This window comes from Pongo pygmaeus, chromosome X (assembly GCF_028885625.2).
Source record: "Pongo pygmaeus isolate AG05252 chromosome X, NHGRI_mPonPyg2-v2.0_pri, whole genome shotgun sequence".
Classification (NCBI taxonomy): Eukaryota; Metazoa; Chordata; class Mammalia; order Primates; family Hominidae; genus Pongo; species Pongo pygmaeus.
Genome location: NC_072396.2, coordinates 144,640,506 through 144,658,499, shown reverse-complemented (window position 1 = coordinate 144,658,499; position 17,994 = coordinate 144,640,506). Strand labels below are relative to the sequence as shown.

At 39.6% G+C, this 17,994-nt stretch overlaps 1 protein-coding gene and 1 pseudogene across 1 annotated transcript; both read right to left on the bottom strand.

Moving 5' to 3' along the window:
- Nucleotides 1-339: 339 nt before the first annotated feature.
- On the bottom strand, nt 340-1,847 carry LOC129024536 (heterogeneous nuclear ribonucleoprotein A3-like; annotated as a pseudogene).
- A 14,681-nt stretch (nt 1,848-16,528) lies between these two features.
- LOC129024546 (uncharacterized protein AH6.3-like) lies at nt 16,529-17,333 on the bottom strand. The gene is made up of 2 exons (XM_054471663.2): nt 17,115-17,333; nt 16,529-16,926 (listed from the first exon to the last, which is right to left on the bottom strand). Exons 1-2 carry the CDS (start codon nt 17,256-17,258, stop codon nt 16,585-16,587), a joined length of 486 nt encoding a protein of 161 aa, XP_054327638.1. The 5' UTR covers nt 17,259-17,333; the 3' UTR covers nt 16,529-16,584.
- Nucleotides 17,334-17,994: the final 661 nt, after the last annotated feature.

The window sequence follows — 17,994 nt, the reverse complement described above, 5'->3', positions numbered from 1 at the left end:
ATTTTAGTCGTTATCTCCAGAATAAAATGAAATCACGGAAATATCAAGGTCTCTGTGTTCTGACTTAATTAAAACATTTTGAGAATAAATTGCAGTGTATCTTATTCTAATTGAGAGCATTTAGCCAGATGAGAAAAGACAAACTATTCAAGAGTTCGTTCCAATTTTCACCTATTTAGATTCCAACCTCTCATCCTCCATGGTTACCTTTGGAAAGACCTTACTTAATAGAGTCATGATACAGGAAAATAGATTTTCCTTATGACATCTGTTTTTAGGTGTGGCTGTTTTAAGATAGTATGCTTTTCTTTTTTTTTTTTTTTTGAAAAGTTAAAAATTCCTTAATTTTTTATTCCTGGTACCACTACCACAATTTACAGGGCGATATACCTGATGTAATGAAAAGAAAAAGAAAAAGACAAAGCTACAACAAATAAAAGACCTCAGGAATGTACATCTAATTGACACTACATTGCATTAATCAACAGCTGCACTTTTTGCAAACTGTGGCTATGACAGTCCTGAACAAGAAGGGTTTCCTGTTTAAGCTGCAGTAACTTTTCTGGCTATGGATCATCGTTCCTTCTGTGGCAGATTTTTACAGTTCCTCTAATGCATTTGGGACGACTGTCTCAAAGTAACCTGCAGCTTTCCTGACAACTCCTCGCTCTCTTTCCTGCTAAGAACTGTAGCCCTTTTCTGCTGTTTTTAGAACCTTCTGCTACCATATCCACCACTTCTACCACCAGATCCATAACCACCACCATAGGGACTGCCCGAGCTTCTTCCACCAAAACTGCCCCCTTTCATGGGTCCATAATTTGATTGCTGTTGTCCACTATAATTTCCAAAATCATTATAGTTCCCACCACCACCATAGTTACCACCGCCAAAATTTCCTCCTTCATTGTAACCATCATATCCTCCATCACCTCCACCATATCCACCACCTTGGTTTCCATATCCTGGTCCACCACCACCATAGCCCCCTCTGCTACTATAACCAGGACCACCGCCATAGTTGCCACCATCACCTCCAAATCCATTATATCCACCATCACCTCCTCCATAACTACCTCTGCTGCCACCACCTCCACCATCGTAGCCTCCTGTTCCCCCAAAGTTTCCACCACGGCCAAAATTACCTCCACTACCTCCAAAGTTTCCTCCGCTACCCACAAAATTGCCAGACCCACCTCCACGACCTCTCTGTGATCCAGCAGACTGCATCTCTTGTTTAGAACGGGCCTTTTTCACTTCACAATTATGCTCATTAATAGTGTGGTATTTCTGAACAACAATTTTATCAACTGTATCATGATCATCAAAAGTTACAAAAGCAAATCCTCTTTTTTCCACTCTGCCTGTCTTCCATAACTTCTATGGTTTCAATCTTGCCATACTTTTCAAAGTAGTCTCTCAAATTATATTCTTCTGTATCTTCTTTAATACCACCAACAAAAATTTTCTTCACTGTTAGATGGGCACCAGGCTTTACAGGATCCTCTCTAGAAACAGCTCTCTTTGGTTCCACTACACGCCCATCAACCTTGTGTGGTCGAGCAAACATTGCTGCATCCACCTCTTCAACACAAGAATAAGTCACAAAACCAAAGCCCCTAGAACGTTTTGTTTGGGGGTCTGTCATTACCACACAATCTGTGAGTGTGCCCCATTTCTCAAAATGTTCTCTTAAACTGTCATCCGTAGTTTCAAAGCTCAGACCACCAATAAACAGTTTTCTCAACTGCTCTGGTTCCTTTGGATCATGGCCCTCCTCCCCTCGGCGGCGACGGCGACGGCCGGAGTCGGGCTGGGGGACAACCGGGCGGCGGTTTTACCTCCATTTTGAGACCGGACTCGCCTCTTCCAACTCAAGTTCAATATCGATAGTATGCTTTTCAATGGCAACAAAAGCCATAATTGACAAATGGGATCTAATTAAACTAAAGAGTTTCTGCACAGCAAAAGAAACTATCATCAGAGTGAACAGGCAACCTATAGAATGGGAGAAAATTTTTGCAATCTCTTCATCTGACAAAGGGCTAATATCCAGAATCTACAGGAAATTAAACAAATTTACAAGAAAAAAAACAACCCCATCAAAAAGTGGGCAAAAGATATTAACAGACACTTCTCAAAAGAAGACATTTATGTGGCCAACAAACATGTGAAAAAAAGCTCATCATCACTGGTCAGTAGAGAAATGCAAATCAAAACCACAATGAGATACCATCTCACACCAGTTAGAATGGCAATCATTAAAAAGTCAGGAAACAACAGATGCTGGAGAGGATGTGGAGAAATAGGAATGCTTTTACACTGTTGGTGGGAGTGTAAACTAGTTCAACCCTTGTGGAAGTCAGTGTGGCGATTCCTCAGGGATCTAGAACTAGAAATTCCATTTGACCCAGCCATCCCATTACTGGGTATATACCCAAAGGACTATAAATCATGCTGCTATAAAGACACACGCACACGTATGTTTATTGCGGCATTATTCACAATAGCAAAGACTTGGAACCAACCCAAATGCCCATCAATGATAGACTGGATAAAGAAAATGTGGCACATATACACCATGGAATACTATGCAGCCATAAAAAAGGATGAGTTCATGTCCTTTGCAGGGACATGGATGAAGCTGGAAACCATCATCCTCAGCAAACTAACACAGGAACAGAAAACCAAACACCTCATGTTCTCACTTATAAGCGGAAGTTGAGCAATGAGAACACATGGACACAGGGAGGGGAACATCACACACCGGGGCCTGTTGGGGGTTGGGGGGCCAGGGGAGGGATAGCATTAGGAGAAATGCCTAATGTAGATGATGGCTTGATGGGTGCCCCAAGCCACCGTGGCACATGTATACCTATGTAACAAACCTGCACATTCTGCACATGTATCCCAGAACTTAAAGTATAATTTTTTTTAAAAAAAGATAGTATGCTTTCAAAATAAATGCTAATGTTCTCACTCATATGTGAGAGCTATAAAATTGTAACACATGGAGGTAGAGAGTGAAAAATTAGATAACAGAGACTGGGAAGGATGTGTTGGGGGAGGGGAAGGGTACAGAGAAGTGGGTTAAAGGATACAAACATACGGTAAGATAGAAGGGATAAATTCAGTGTTTACTAATAGAATAGGATGACTACTTAACAAAAATGTATTGTAGTTGGGTGATGGATACTCCGAATACCATGACTTGGTCGCTATGTATTATATACATGTAACAAAATTTATGTACCTTATATGTTTGCACAAATTAAAATAAATAAATAAATGTTAATAAATTAAGTTTTAATGGCCACATTCTCTCGTGAATCTTTTTCAGAAATTATTATATTGGATTCAATATAAGAGTGGTTAAGGAGTGAGACTCTCAATGCCAGAATACCTGGATAAAAATCTAAGTTCCACCATTGTCTAGATGTGTGACCAAGTTACTGACAACATCTATACCTCTATTTTCTCATCTAGAAAATGGAGGCAATAGTGGTACCTACCTCATATGATAGTTGTGAGTAAATACATGTAATGTACTTAGAATAGTGCATGACATATAGTAAACTCATGTGTTTGCAATATTTATATATTAATATACATAATTTATATAACTTAGTTGTAGCAGTATCTTTAATGGTTGTATCAGTAATCTATTGATGCACAATAAATCGCCACAATTTCACGGCCTAAAACAATACCCATTTATTATCTGACTGTTTTTGTAGGTCAGGAAACTGGCCACTGCTTAACAGGATCTTCTGCTTCAGGGTCTCTAATGACGCTACAATCAATGTGTTAACCAGAGCTTGATTCTCTTCTGAAGGTTGGCTGGGGAAGGATTTGCTTCCAGTCTCATGTAGTTGTTGGGAAAATTCAGTTCCTTGTGGTTTGTAAAACCAAAGGCCTCAGTTTCTATCTGGCTATGGGCCAGAGGCTGCCCCAAGATCCTTGCCACAGTGTCCTCCTCAAGACAACTTGCTTTTTCAAAGCCAATAAGGTAGCAGATCTGCTGGAAAAACGGAGATTACCATCTCTTATAACTTAATCACAGAAGTGATAACCCATCACCTGCACCATATACTCTTTTTTTTTTTTTTTTTTTTTTGATACAGGGTCTTGCTCTGTCACCCAGACTAGAGTGCAGTGGCACAACCTTGACTCACTCCAACCTTGGCTTCCTGGGTTCAAGCGATTCTCCTGCCTCAGCTTCACAAGTAGCTGGGATTACAGGTGCATGCCACCATGCCTGGCTTATTTTTGTATTTTTAGTAGAGACAGGGTTTCACCATGTTGGCCAGGCTGCTTTCGAACTCCTTACCTCAAGTGATCCATCTAACTCGGCCTCCCAAAGTGCTGGGATTACAGGCGTGAGCCACCACACCCGGCCAGCACCAGATACTGTTAGTTAGAAATAAGTCACAAACCAGCCCACATTCAAGGGAAATGACTACCTGGGTGCAGGAATCACAGGAGGCCATCCTAAATGGCCACCACGATGTGTTAAAAAGGAAATGAAATATTGTCGAGATGTTTAAGAAGATTGATTTTGTAGTCAACTTACCCAGGTTTAAGTGCTGAGTGATTTTGGGCAGGTTACTTAATCTTTCTGAGCCTCAGTTTCTTCACCTATAACATAGAGTAGTAATAGTACTGCGAAGATACTTCGGGAAGTATTACACGTGAATAACTGTTTATCGATCTCGGTTTAAACTTAGTGAGTGCTTAATAAATGTTAGTTAATGTTATTATAAAGCTAACAGAATGGGGGCCGGGCATGGTGGCTCACGCCTGTAATCCTGGTACTTTGTGAGGTTCAGGCAGGCAAATCACTTGAGCTTAGGACTTTGAGACCATCCTGGGCAAAACGGCAAAACCTCATCTCCACAAAAAATACAAAAATTAGCTGAGTGTGGTGGCATGTGCCAGTATTCACAGATATTCGGGAGGCTGAGGTGGGAGGATCACCTGAGTGTGGGAGGTCAAGGCTACAGTGAGTTGTCACTGTGCCACTGCACTCCAGCCTATATGACAGAGTGAGAACCTGTCTCAAAAAACAAATAAATAAAAAGCTAACAGAATGGTATTTAGTTTAACAAACTACTATAGCCAGGGTGCAGTGGCTCACGCTTGTAATCCCAGCATTTTGGGAGGTTGAGGTGGGCAGATCACTTGAGGTCAGGAGTTCAAGACCAGCCTGGCCAACATGGTGAAACCTCACCTCTACTAAAAACACAGTAATTAGCCAGGCATGGTGGCATGCACCTGTAATCCCATCTACTCGGGAGGCTGAGGCACAAGAATCACTTGAACCCGGGAGGCGGAGGTTGCAGTGAGCTGAGATCATGCCACTGCACTCCAGCCTGGGCGATAGAGTGAGACTCCGTGTCAAAAAAAAAAAAAAAAAAACACACAAAAAACAAAAACAAAAACAAAAAAACCAAGCTACTATATTCCATATATTACTACTAAAAAGGTGATCAGATGGGGCTTGGGAAAAATGAACGTGAAAGGCCATCACAAAATTGTTACACTCCCTTGTTAATTATGCCCATTTGAAAAGTGTCACTCCTGTATATACTCCCAGCTAGGTTTTGGTGTTTTTACGGTTCTTCCATGCTCACAACGAGATCAATAATGACAATTAGAACTCAACCCTCCACACCAGCTATACTTCGACTACAATCAAGCCAGAGCATCTGCTATGCGTATATAAGACTTAATTGCAGAATTGGTACGTTTTCTTGATTTAAGTATGCAACATTGAAATACCTCTATAGGCCAGTCCTTTGTTGAACACTGCGGAGACACAGTCCCTGACGTCAAGGAGCTCACAGTCTCTATGGAGTGTCAGGTAAACAGGGAATGACAGTAATATGGTGTGACACACACTGCAGCAGAAATTGGCTTAAGGTACTATGGAGGCACAGAGGAAGAGCATTAACCCAAATTGGGGGAATCAGGAAAGGGTTTTCTGGACCTGAGGCTTGACGGGTGGGTAAGAAAGGATATTCCCAGCAGGGAATATAGGAAGTGAAATAGAGATATCCTCTGTTCTCAGTCTCACAGTTTATTGGGGAAGATAAATTCATGGAAAGCTAATGAGAACATTGCTTGTGATGAAATGCTGCAGGAGCCTAAGAAGGTGGATTCTGACTGGGGAGGAGGGTGATCAGTGAAGGGTTCACAGTGGAGGAGAGAGCTAGCCAGACTTTAAGGATGGGAAATTTTATCAGTGTTTGGTCTTCTTCAAATTTTCTCCATTGCTACTTCCAGCAGTAGGTGGGAATCATTTTATTTTTTGTTAATCAGTCTTCATTATTCATGAGTGACCCAAAGAATAAAGTCAGGCCGGGCGTGGTGGCTCACGCCTGTAATTCTAGCACTTTGGGAGGCCAAGGCAGGCAGATCACCTGAGGTCAGGAGTTTGAGACCAGCTTGGCCAACATGGTGAAACCCCATCTCTACTAAAAATACAAAAGTTAGCTGGGCGTGGTGGAGGGTGCCTGTAATCCCAGCTACTGGGGAGGCTGAGGCAGGAGAATCGCTTGAACCTAGGAGGCGGAGGTTGTAGTGAGCTGAGATCACGCCACTGAACTCCAGCCTGGGTGACAGAGCGAGACTCCATCTCAAAAAAAATAAGTAAATAAAAATAAACTCATTGGAATTTAGAATGCTAGGACAGTCTACCAGCATTACACCTTGGCTGTTTCTCAACTTAAGCATTATCTTTGCCCTGCATGTTCATATATTGCCTGAATAATGACATATGAATAATGATAGTGGTCTAACATTTGTATAATGTTTTTCAGTTTATTAATCATATTTTATAGAAGTTAAATCTACAGATTAATTGTAAGTTGCACTTGATAAAATGATAAAACAGCCACCTACAATCACCATGCAATTAACTGGACGCTACCGTTTTGCTTCATTTGCTTCAGCTCTCTCTAAGAAATAATGTATTACAAATACAGCAAAACTCTACAACCCATGACTTCTTCATCCATATCTCTCCTTGGGTAAACACTGTCCTGCAGTTGTCATGCATCACTTTTGTGCATATATTTGTACTTATGTATGAATATAAGCAATTATTTCAGCCGGGCACGGAGGCTCACGCCTGTAATCCCAGCTCTTTCGGAGGCCGAGGTGGGCAGATCACTAGAGGTCAGAAGTTCAAGACAAGCCTGGCCAACATGGTGAAACCTGTATCTATTAAAAATACAAAAAATTAGCCGGGCATGGTGGTGGGCATCTATAATCACAGCTACTCAGGAGACTGAGGCAGGAGAATCACTTGAACCCTGGAGGCGGAGTTTGCAGTGAGCCAAGACTGCACCACTGCACTCCAGCCTGGGTGACAGAGTGACACTCCATCTCAAAAAAAAAAGAGTATTTCAAATATTCTTACAATTTTAAAAATTGAATAGTGTATGTTTGCTCTTTTTCTTCATTTTTTCTATGCAATATTGTTTTTAAAAACTTATTCATGCTGATTAATGTTGCTGTAGTATTCACTCTAGTTCATTCATTTTAATAGTTATGTAGCATTCTACTGTATAAGTAAATCACAGCTTAATTACCCATTCATCAACTGAGAGATAATTAGGTTGTTTCCACTTTTTAATTTTAATTTTATATTTTGCTATGACAAAGAGTACTGGAGAAAATGCTCTCGTGGCATGTCCCTTTGTGCCCACTTCTGAGAGTTTTGCTCAGGGAGACACTTAGGAATTGAATTGCTGGGCCACAAAGTATAAGCATTTTCAAATTTACTAGATTTGCCAAATTACTTTGCAAAGTATTTTCTCTGTTCTGAGCACTTTGTACGTATTAATTCGTTGTATCCTCACAACAACCATAGGAAGAAAATACTGTATAAACTCCTTTTTACAAATGTGAAAACTGAAGCTAAGAGAACTAAAGCAACATGTCCAAGGTCACACAGCTACAAGCAATAGAGCTTGTATTTGAATACAGGCAGCCTGGTTCCAATGCCCATGATTTTAACCACTGCAGTGTTATATCTCCTAATCCAACCTATTATTGTTTTAATTTGCATTTATTTTTCCCATTACTAATGAAGTTGAACAACTCTTATTACCCCCCACCTTCTTTTATTGGCAGGAACGCTAAGTACCGTGGAAGCAGTAAGCACTGAAAAAAAAAAAAAAAATGCCACAGCCTTATCGTCAAGGGAAATGATTTTTTACAAAAGCCGGGCTTTGCCCATGGCCTCAGCAGGAAGTTTAGAAGACTACTGCAATTAGGCTGGGCGTGGTGGCTCACGCCTCTAATCCCAGCACTTTGGGAAGCCAAGGCAGTCGGATCACTTGAACCCAGGCGTTCGAGATCAGCCTGGGCAACACAGCAAAACCCTGTCTCTACTAAAAATATACAAAAAAAAAAGTAGCCAGGCATGGTGGTGCATGCCTGTAGTTCCAGCTAGTCAGGAGGCTGAGGTGGGAGAGTCCCCTAAGCCTGGGAATTTGAGGCTGCAGTGAGCCATGATTGCACCACTGCACTTCAGCCTGGGCAATGGGAGTGAGATCCTGTCTCAAAAAAAAAAAAAAAAAAGAAAGAAAAGAAAAGAAAGGAAGACTACTGCAATTAATGGACTGATTTGGAGGAGGAATATCTTTTTAAAATTAGTTTTATATGGAATGAAAAAAGAGCCCACAATGCCAAGACAATCCTAAGCCAAAAGAACAAAGCTGGAGGCATCACGCTACCTGACTTCAAACTATACTACAAGGCTACAGTAACCAAAACAGCATGGTACTGGTACCAAAACAGAGATATAGATCAATGGAACACAACAGAGCCCTCAGAAGTAATACCACACATCTACAACCATCTAATCTTTGACAAACATGACAAAAACAAGAAATGGGGAAAGGATTCCCTATTTAATAAATGGTGCTGGGAAAACTGGCTAGCCATATGTAGAAAGCTGAAACTGGATCCCTTCCTTACACCTTATACAAAAATTAATTCAAGATGGATTAAAGACTTAAATGTTAGACCTAAAACCATAAAAACCCTAGAAGAAAACCTAGGCAATACCATTCAGGACATAGGCATGGGCAAGGACTTCATGACTAAAATACTAAAAGCAATGGCAACAAAAGCCAAAATTGACAAATGGGATCTAATTAAACTAAAGAGCTTCCGCACAGCAAAAGAAACTACCATCAGAGTGAACAGGAAACCTACAGAATGGGAGAAAATTTTCGCAATCTCTCCATCTGACAAAGGGCTAATATCCAGAATCTACAGGAAATTAAACAAATTTACAAGAAAAAATCAAACAACCCCATCAAAAAGTGGGTGAAGGATATGAGCAGACACTTCTCAAAAGAAGACATTTATGCAGCCAACAGACATATGAAAAAATGCTCATCATCACTGGCCATCAGAGAAATGCAAATCAAAACCACAATGAGATACCATCTCACACCTGTTAGAATGGCAATCATTAAAAAGTCAGGAAACAACAGGTGCTGGAGAGGATGTGGAGAAATAGGAATACTTTTACACTGTTGGTGGGACTGTAAACTACTTCAACCATTGTGGAAGACAGTGTGGTGATTCCTCAAGGATATAGAACTAGAAATACCATTTGACCCAGCAATCGCGTTACTGAGCATATACCCAAAGGATTATAAATCATGCTACTATAAAGACACATGCACACGTATGTTTATTGCGGCACTATTCACAATAGCAAAGACTTGGAACCAACCCAAATGTCCATCAATGATAGGCTGGATTAAGAAAATGTGGCACATATACACCACGGAATACTATGCAGCCATAAAAAATGATGAGTTCATGTCCTTTGTAAGGACATGGATGAAGCTGGAAACCATCATTCTGAGCAACCTATCACAAGGACAGAAAACCAAACACCGCATGTTCTCACTCTTAGGTGGGAATTGAACAATGAGAACACTTGGACACAGCGGCGGGAACATCATACACTGTGGCCTGTCATGGGGTTGTTGATGGGGGAGGGATAGCATTAGGAGATAAACTAATGTAAATGACGGGTTAATGGGTGCAGCACACCAACATGGCACATGTATACATATGTAACAAACCTGCACATTGTGCACATGTACCCTAGAACTTAAAGTATAATATAATATAATAAATAAATAAATTTAAAAAATAAATAAATAAAATTAGTTTTATTTTTTATTAAATAAATATACACATGTAGTTTAAAGAGACAACTGGATCTATAAGACCTGTTAAGAAAAGCAACAGTCCATTCTCCACATGTATCCCAGAACTTAAAGTTAAATAATTTTTTTTAAGAGAAATTCTGGCCCCGTGATGGCAAAAAAAAAAAAAAAAGAAAAAAGCAACAGTCCTTTCTTGTATTCTGCTCCCCAGATGCAACCACTTTCAGTTAGTTCTTTGAGCTGATTATATTTCTATTTACAGCTACTTCTCCAAATTCCATGCTTGCATGAATAGGGCTTGGGTTTACAGCTTGAAGCATTTTTTAGATTGACTTTATGCTACAGAAGATAGGAGTTAGCCTCTGTACCTGTCTCTCTCTCTCTCTGCTTCTCTCTTACACACACATCCCATGACCCATCCATATGCTCTCAATATAGTTATACTTTTAGATCAATATTCAATGTTAACATTATTATGATTATATAGATACAATAGTCAACTTAGTCATGAAGTACATTATGATTATTTTCCATCTCCTTCACATTTTTCCCTAGCATTTTTAAAACTTACTTGATTTTCTATGTACTTACCACCAAATCAACCCCAAACTCTCCTCCTGGCAATTTCATCTTCTTGAAGAAATCTCTCCCAGAACTTTCAGGACTGCTGGAATCTGAACTCATTGCTCTAGGCCTGCTGAACAGCTGTGATCTAGAGATCTCTTTTTACCATCATCCTGGAGATTTTTTTTTTTTTTTTTTTTTTTTGAGACAGAGTCTCGCTCTGTCACCCAGGCTGGAGTGCAGTGGCAAGATCTCGGCTTACTGCAACCTCCATCTCCTGGACTCAAGCGATTCTTCTGCCTCAGCCTCGTGATTAGCTGGGATTATAAGCCCCTGCCACCATGCCTGGCTCATTTTTGTATTTTTAGTAGATATGGTTTCACCCTGTCGGCCAGGCTGGTCTCAAACTCCTGACTGCAAGTAATCCACCTGCCTTGGCCTCCCAAAGTGCTGGGATTGCGGCATGAGCCATGGCGCCCAGCTCATCCTAGAGATTTTCTTTGCATCTCTCTTGTGTTGAATTCTTGATTGCTTAGATCCACATCTTCTACTTTTTGGGCCTACACTCCCATTTGAGTGTAGCCCACTCTCCAATAGTTGCCTTAGAAAGAGTGTGCAGTAAATTCTATATTTTATTTCCCAAGAATGGCCACAGAGATATGTTCTGTCCAACATATTTCTCCAGAATCTTGCCACTCCTCTGTGCAGAGGTGGACTCTGTGTTCCCTCCTCTTCAACCTGGGCAGACCATTGAGCATACCTTGACTAACAGAGCATGATAGAAATGATGCCTTGTGGTTTCCAAGTCTAGGCCATAAAAATCAGTAGTTTCTACCTGGCTTTCTCTCAGAATCCTCATCCTTTGAACCCAGCCACCATGCTATGAAGAATCACAGGTCACAGGTAGAGGACTACATGGAGAGAATCAAGGACTCCAGCTCTCAATTCTGTCTAAACTCTCAGCCAGCAGCCAATATCAACTGCCAGACACATGAGTGAGCAATCTTGAAGTGGGCCTTTCAGGTCTCAATTGAAGTGGGCCCTAACTGATACCACTTGAAACACGAGCCCAGCCTTCCCCATTTAGACCTACTCGAATTTGAGTCATTAACAACAACAACAAAATTATTGTTGTTTTTTTAAGCAACTATGACTTAGGGTCGTTTTTATGTAACCAGAACAGGATGAATTGGAGGTAAATATTTTGAAAGCCTGCATATCTAAAAATGTATTTATTCTGTCATAACATTGGAAACATAGTTTGGCTCAGTATAAAATCCTAAGATAAAATTTATTTTCCATAAATAATATATTAAGACATTCTTCCAGTATCTTCTAGCATCCAGTATTGGTATAAAGAAGTGAAATGCAATTTTCATTCTCATTCCTTCATATGTGATATTTGACTTTTTTTATCTGAGACAGCATTCAGGATAATTTATTTATCACAAAATTCTGAAATTTCAGATGATAATATGTATATATTCATTCCTTTTGGTGGACACTCATTGGGTTCTTTTAGTCTAAATGGTGACTCCAGTACCTCAGTTCTACGGAAATTATATATATTACTAAAGATAATTGCACGTTCTTTATTTTCTTTGTTTTCTCTTTCTGGAATCCCTATTATTCAGATGTTAGATCTTTTGGATTGACCTTCTGAAGTTATTATTTTTGCTCTTATTTTTCTTTTATTCTACTTCATAGGGAATTTCTTCACTTTGTATTTTAGCATTAGTATTCAATTTCTGAAATTGAGGTATGCACAAATTTCAATGTATAACTAGATGAACTTTTACACATGTATATACCCAGTCATGTAACCCCCACACATATCAAGATATAGAACATTTTCATCACTTCAGAATATTTCCTCATGCCCATTTTTCAGTCAATATCAAACCCAAAGGTAAACAGTATTCTGATATTTATTGCCACATATTGTTTTGACTCTTCTCAAACTTCAGAAAAATTATAGAGTATATTTCTTTTATTTAAAATAATGTTTTTGGAATTTAATCATGTGGTTGCGTGAGTTTTTAATTAATATTTAAATTTAGTTGTTATATTTTTTAATTTTCAAGAACTAGTTTTTGTTCTATTATTACATTTGGAAACCATCCTGGTTTGGGGATCTTATTGCTTATTTATTTATTATTTTTAGTTATGATGGGTATATAATAGTTGTCCATTCTGTTTTTGTTCTGTAAATGTAATTATCTGCCCTTATCTCTCTAGAATAACAATAGCTTAAGAACCCTTTATTTAGGTATAGTTGACATGAAATAAAATGCATATATTTAAGGTGTACAGCCGGGCACAGTGGCTCATGCCTATAATCCCAGCACTTCGGGAGGCCAAGGTGGGAGGATCCCTTGAGCCCAGGAGTTCAAGACCAGCCTGGGCAACATAGTGAGACCTCCTCTCTACAAAAAATGAAAAAAAAAATTAGTCAGGTATGGTGATGTGTGCCTACAGCCCCAGCTACTAGGGAGGCTGAGGTGGGAGGATTGCTTGAGCCCAGGAGGTCAAGTCTGCAGTGAGCCCAGATCACACCACTGCATTCCAGCCTGGGCAACACAGTGAGACCCCGTCTCAAAAAATAAATAAATAAAGTGTACAAACTGAAAAGGTTTGACGTACATAATCATTGATGAAACCATCTCCACACTTAAGGTAATGAATATATCCATTATTCCCAAAAGTTTCTGTGTGCTCCTTTGTAATCCCTCCTTTCTGCTCCTTTCACCCCGACTCAACTTTGTCTCCAGGCAACTAATGATTTTCTTTATCACTATGGATTAGTTTGTAATTTCTAAAATTTTATATAAATGGAATCATAAATACTTTGTTTGGTTTCTTTCTCTCAGTGTAATTATTTTGAGATTCGTTCATGTCATTATGTGTATTCTTAGTTCATCCTCTTTTTACTGCTGAGTAGTATTCCATTGTATGAATATACAACAATTTGTTTATTATTTAATCTATTAATGGCCACTCGGATTGTCTCCAGTTTTGAGCATTTGGAGATTATGAATGAATATGTTCAGTATTTTAATTGAGGTGTTGATTTACCAGATGTACATATATGTGGAAACTGATCAAATTGCATACTTTAAACATACAGTTTATTGTAGGTTAATTATTCCTCAATAGAGCTGTTTAAAACAAAAAGAAAAAAGAAAAACAAAAATACCAGAGACTGGGGCCAAATTATGAGAGATTTTAGATAAAAAATATTTCCCTCCATGACACAATTAATATACTTCTCACCTGGATACAGACACACACACACACAGCCAATTTAATCGAGCTATAATTACATGCCATACAATTCATTCATTTAATGTACAATTAACCATTTAATAAATGTGCATAATTGAATGATTTTTAGTATATACACTAAGTTGTGAGATATATTTTTAACGCTGCTACCTCAACAGAATATTTTTAGTAATACACATGAATTAACACAAATAATTATAACAAGAAAGAAAATACAGTGTAAATTTTCTCTATAAAACATTTTGCATATAGTTGTCATAGTAAAAATCATAAGACAATTTTAAGAAAATTAAAACATGTAAAAGTAAAATGTAGGCAACTACTAAATTATGCAACTGATATAAAATTTTAGCATTTTGATTTTTATGTAGTATTAATGAGCAATTAAAGAATACATTTCATGCTTGAGTATATTGTTCAAATTCAGTAAAATATTTTATTTTCAAATGTAATAAAAATGTCTTTATCCCCCCAAATTTTACTCCTTAAATTTAACACTTCGTTTCACTGATTTAGACACCAATAAAAGCAAGTGATTACACAGAATCACAGAGCTGAGGTAACTCTGGTTGTTCTTTGTCTTTATAATCACGTTATAATTTTTAATTTCGTGTACTTTTAAAGTGTAGACATATGTATCATATATTACCACAGGGACTGCAGTCTGGAAGTATGCTCAAAGCAAGCTCAAACTGAGGTAGGAGGCAGGACTTGACTCCAGAGGCGGGGCTTGGACAGCAGAACGGATTGAGGACTAGCTAAACCAGGTCTAGGGCAGAAGCAGCTAGCTTTCCTTAAGCCTTGTCTAGCAATGTGTCATGTCAATTTACCATTGCCATGGCAACACCCAGGAGTTACTGCCCCTTTCCATGGCAATGACCTGACAACCTGGAAGTTACCACCCTCATCCTAGAAATTTCTGCATAAATTGCTCCTTAATTTGAATATAATTAAAAGTGGGAATCAACATGAGTGTAGAACTGCCTCTGAGCTGCTATTCTGGGGACACTGCGTATGGGGCAGCCCTGCTCTGCAAGGAGCAGGAGCAGTACCTCTGCTGCTCTCTACACTTCTGCTTCAATTAAAGTTGCTGTTTAACACCACTGGCTTGCCTTTGAATTCTTTCCTGAGTGAAGCCAAGAACCCTCCCACCTAAGCCCCAAGTGTGGGGCTTGCCTGTGCTGCATCAAAACAATTCCAAATTGTTAAGAGCTTACTTTAGAAAGGAACAGCCTATGTCTTGCATCAACTATTTAATAAGGATTTATCCAAATTAACTTCCCTGTAGAATAAAATGATTATTAAAACATAAATATTAAAAATCAGCTAATTTGCACCTTACATTGATTTTATTCAAGCTTAAATTTAACCACAGCAATCTTTCACAACTCAGACCAGAAGAGGATTTGGGTAGGGAAAAATTGAAAACTTGTATCTGGTGCTAATAAGTAAAAGACTGACTTTTACTGGGTTTTATTATTCTTATATTAAAATTCTCTGCAGACAATGTTTTTCTTTATGGCCAGCAAGTGGGCAGACCTCTGCCACTGCCCCCACGCTTGGTAGGCCACTGCTCCATCCTAAGCTACTTAACAAGAAAGTGACCTAATTAGTGCTGGGTTTGTGGCCTCCAAACTTCACTATTTGTCTTTCAGGGTGCTGAGAGTGACACTTTCTTTTTTTTTTTTTTTTTTCTTCTTTTTTTTTTCTTTTATTTATTTATTATTATTATACTTTAGGTTTTAGGGTACATGTGCGCAATGTGCAGGTTAGTTACATATGTATACATGTGCCATGCTGGTGCACTGCACCCACTAACTCGTCATCTAGCATTAGGTATATCTCCCAATGCTATCCCTCCCCCCTCCCCAGTCCCCAGAGTGTGATGATCCCACACAACAGTCCCCAGAGTGTGATGATCCCCTTCCTGTGTCCATGTGTTCTCATTGTTCAATTCCCACCTATGAGTGAGAATATGCGGTGTTTGGTTTTTTGTTCTTGATGGAAATCATCATTCTCAGTAAACTATCGCAAGAGAGTGACTCTTGATAGGATGAGTTTTGGGTCCTCCTGAGGGCCTTTACTTGCTTATAGGATAGTGTGGGTTACGACATACACCACTATGACACGGATGACCTGGAGGTGGTTTTATTGTCTTTTTGTGGGGTGTGTTATTGCCACACACATCACACATAAAACCCTCCTCCTAACTGGGTTCTGGGAATTTAGACCTTGATGTTGCTACCCACACCTACCCTAAGTACATGTAGAAACACCAAAGCCCTTTTTCTTCTTGTCTGTGGGGTAAAGTGTTGATTTGTCTTCACTTCTTAGTCCTCACTCACTCCTTATCCCCCGATAGCTAACTGTATACCTGTTGGTCTGGCCCCCAACCATACAGGACCCTGCCTCTCTCCCTCTTAGCAGTTTTTCTTTCTTAACCCCCTCCCCACTACAGACAAACATCCACATCATCCTTTTACATTGTGCTGATTTTATTGCGTTCATCAGCATGGGTGGAACACTGTTGGTCTCAGATTTGGCCTTTATGTGATTGGTGATTCCCCAGAGTTGCTGTTGCTAGTTGTACGTTTCTGATCCACGCTCTGCATTTACTGGCAGCAGAGATGGTTACTTGGGATGGTTTGCTTTTGCCAGCGGCTTCTGGGCTTGCTCTTCTGATTTTTATTTTCTGTTGTCTTTTGTGCTTGCTCTTCTGATTTTTTTGTTGTGTCTTATTCTGCTCGTGGTGACACACAAATATTGTTGGTCTCATTGTTATCCTAGGCTTTTTGGAGCAGGAAGGAGGTGACTGAGTTTTTTTTCTTGAATTCCTTTGAAGGGGTTTTTTTACCTTTATGATTTTCTTCTCCACCTAGAAGGACAACACAGTGAGCCAGAAGGACATTGGTTTAGGGGAAGAGAAAGAGGTTGTATAGGAAGGGGAGCTTTATGAATAGGAGTGCACACTGAGGAAGGGGGTTGTGCTAGGCAAGGACAGGATAGGGGTCTTGAGAGAATAGAGGGGGAAGAAAAGAAGGAACAAGAATAGGATCACCTGACCTTGCCATTTTTGTTGGTCTTTTGTTGAGAAGAGTTCTTCTTTTCCTTCTTCTCTTTGGTTCTTGGGGTTGGCTTTTTCGTGCTTATAATTGGTTGTTTCATATTTTCTTTAGGCTTCACTGGTGTGTGGGTCTCCTTAGCCATATTTAAGCCTCCCAGTGGTCTACCCCATGCTCCTGACCTCCTTATGTATACCCACCCCTGGGTAATGAGGAGCCCCACCCTTCAGCTTTGTTTGGTCAGAATGGGGCACCCCTATCCAATGGTAGTCCTGGGGTGGCTTGGACATCACAAAGCACTGATACCTCTGTGGGGGTGGTGTTGCTGGGGTGGCCAAAATGTGGTTGGAGAAAGGGGATTTTTCCACCCCAAATACTACCCGAAGGTCCATTTCTTTTTTTTTGCTAATTTTTTTTCTTTTTATTATTATTATTATTATTATTATTATTATTATTATTATTATTATTATACTTTAGGCTCTATGGTACATGTGCGCAACGTGCAGGTAAGTTACATATGTATACATGTGCCATGCTGGTGCGCTGCACCCACCAACTCGTCATCTAGCATTAGGTATATCTCCCAATGCTATCCCTCCCCCCTCCCCCCACGCCACAACAGTCCCCGAAGTGTGATGTTCCCCTTCCTGTGTCCATGTGTTCTCATTGTTCAATTCCCACCTATGAGTGAGAATATGCGGTGTTTGGTTTTTTGTTCTTGCGATAGTTTACTGAGAATGATGATTTCCAATTTCATCCATGTCCCTACAAAGGACGTGAACTCATCATTTTTTATGGCTGCATAGTATGCCATGGTGTATATATGCCACATTTTCTTAATCCAGTCTATCATTGTTGGACATTTGGGTTGGTTCCAAGTC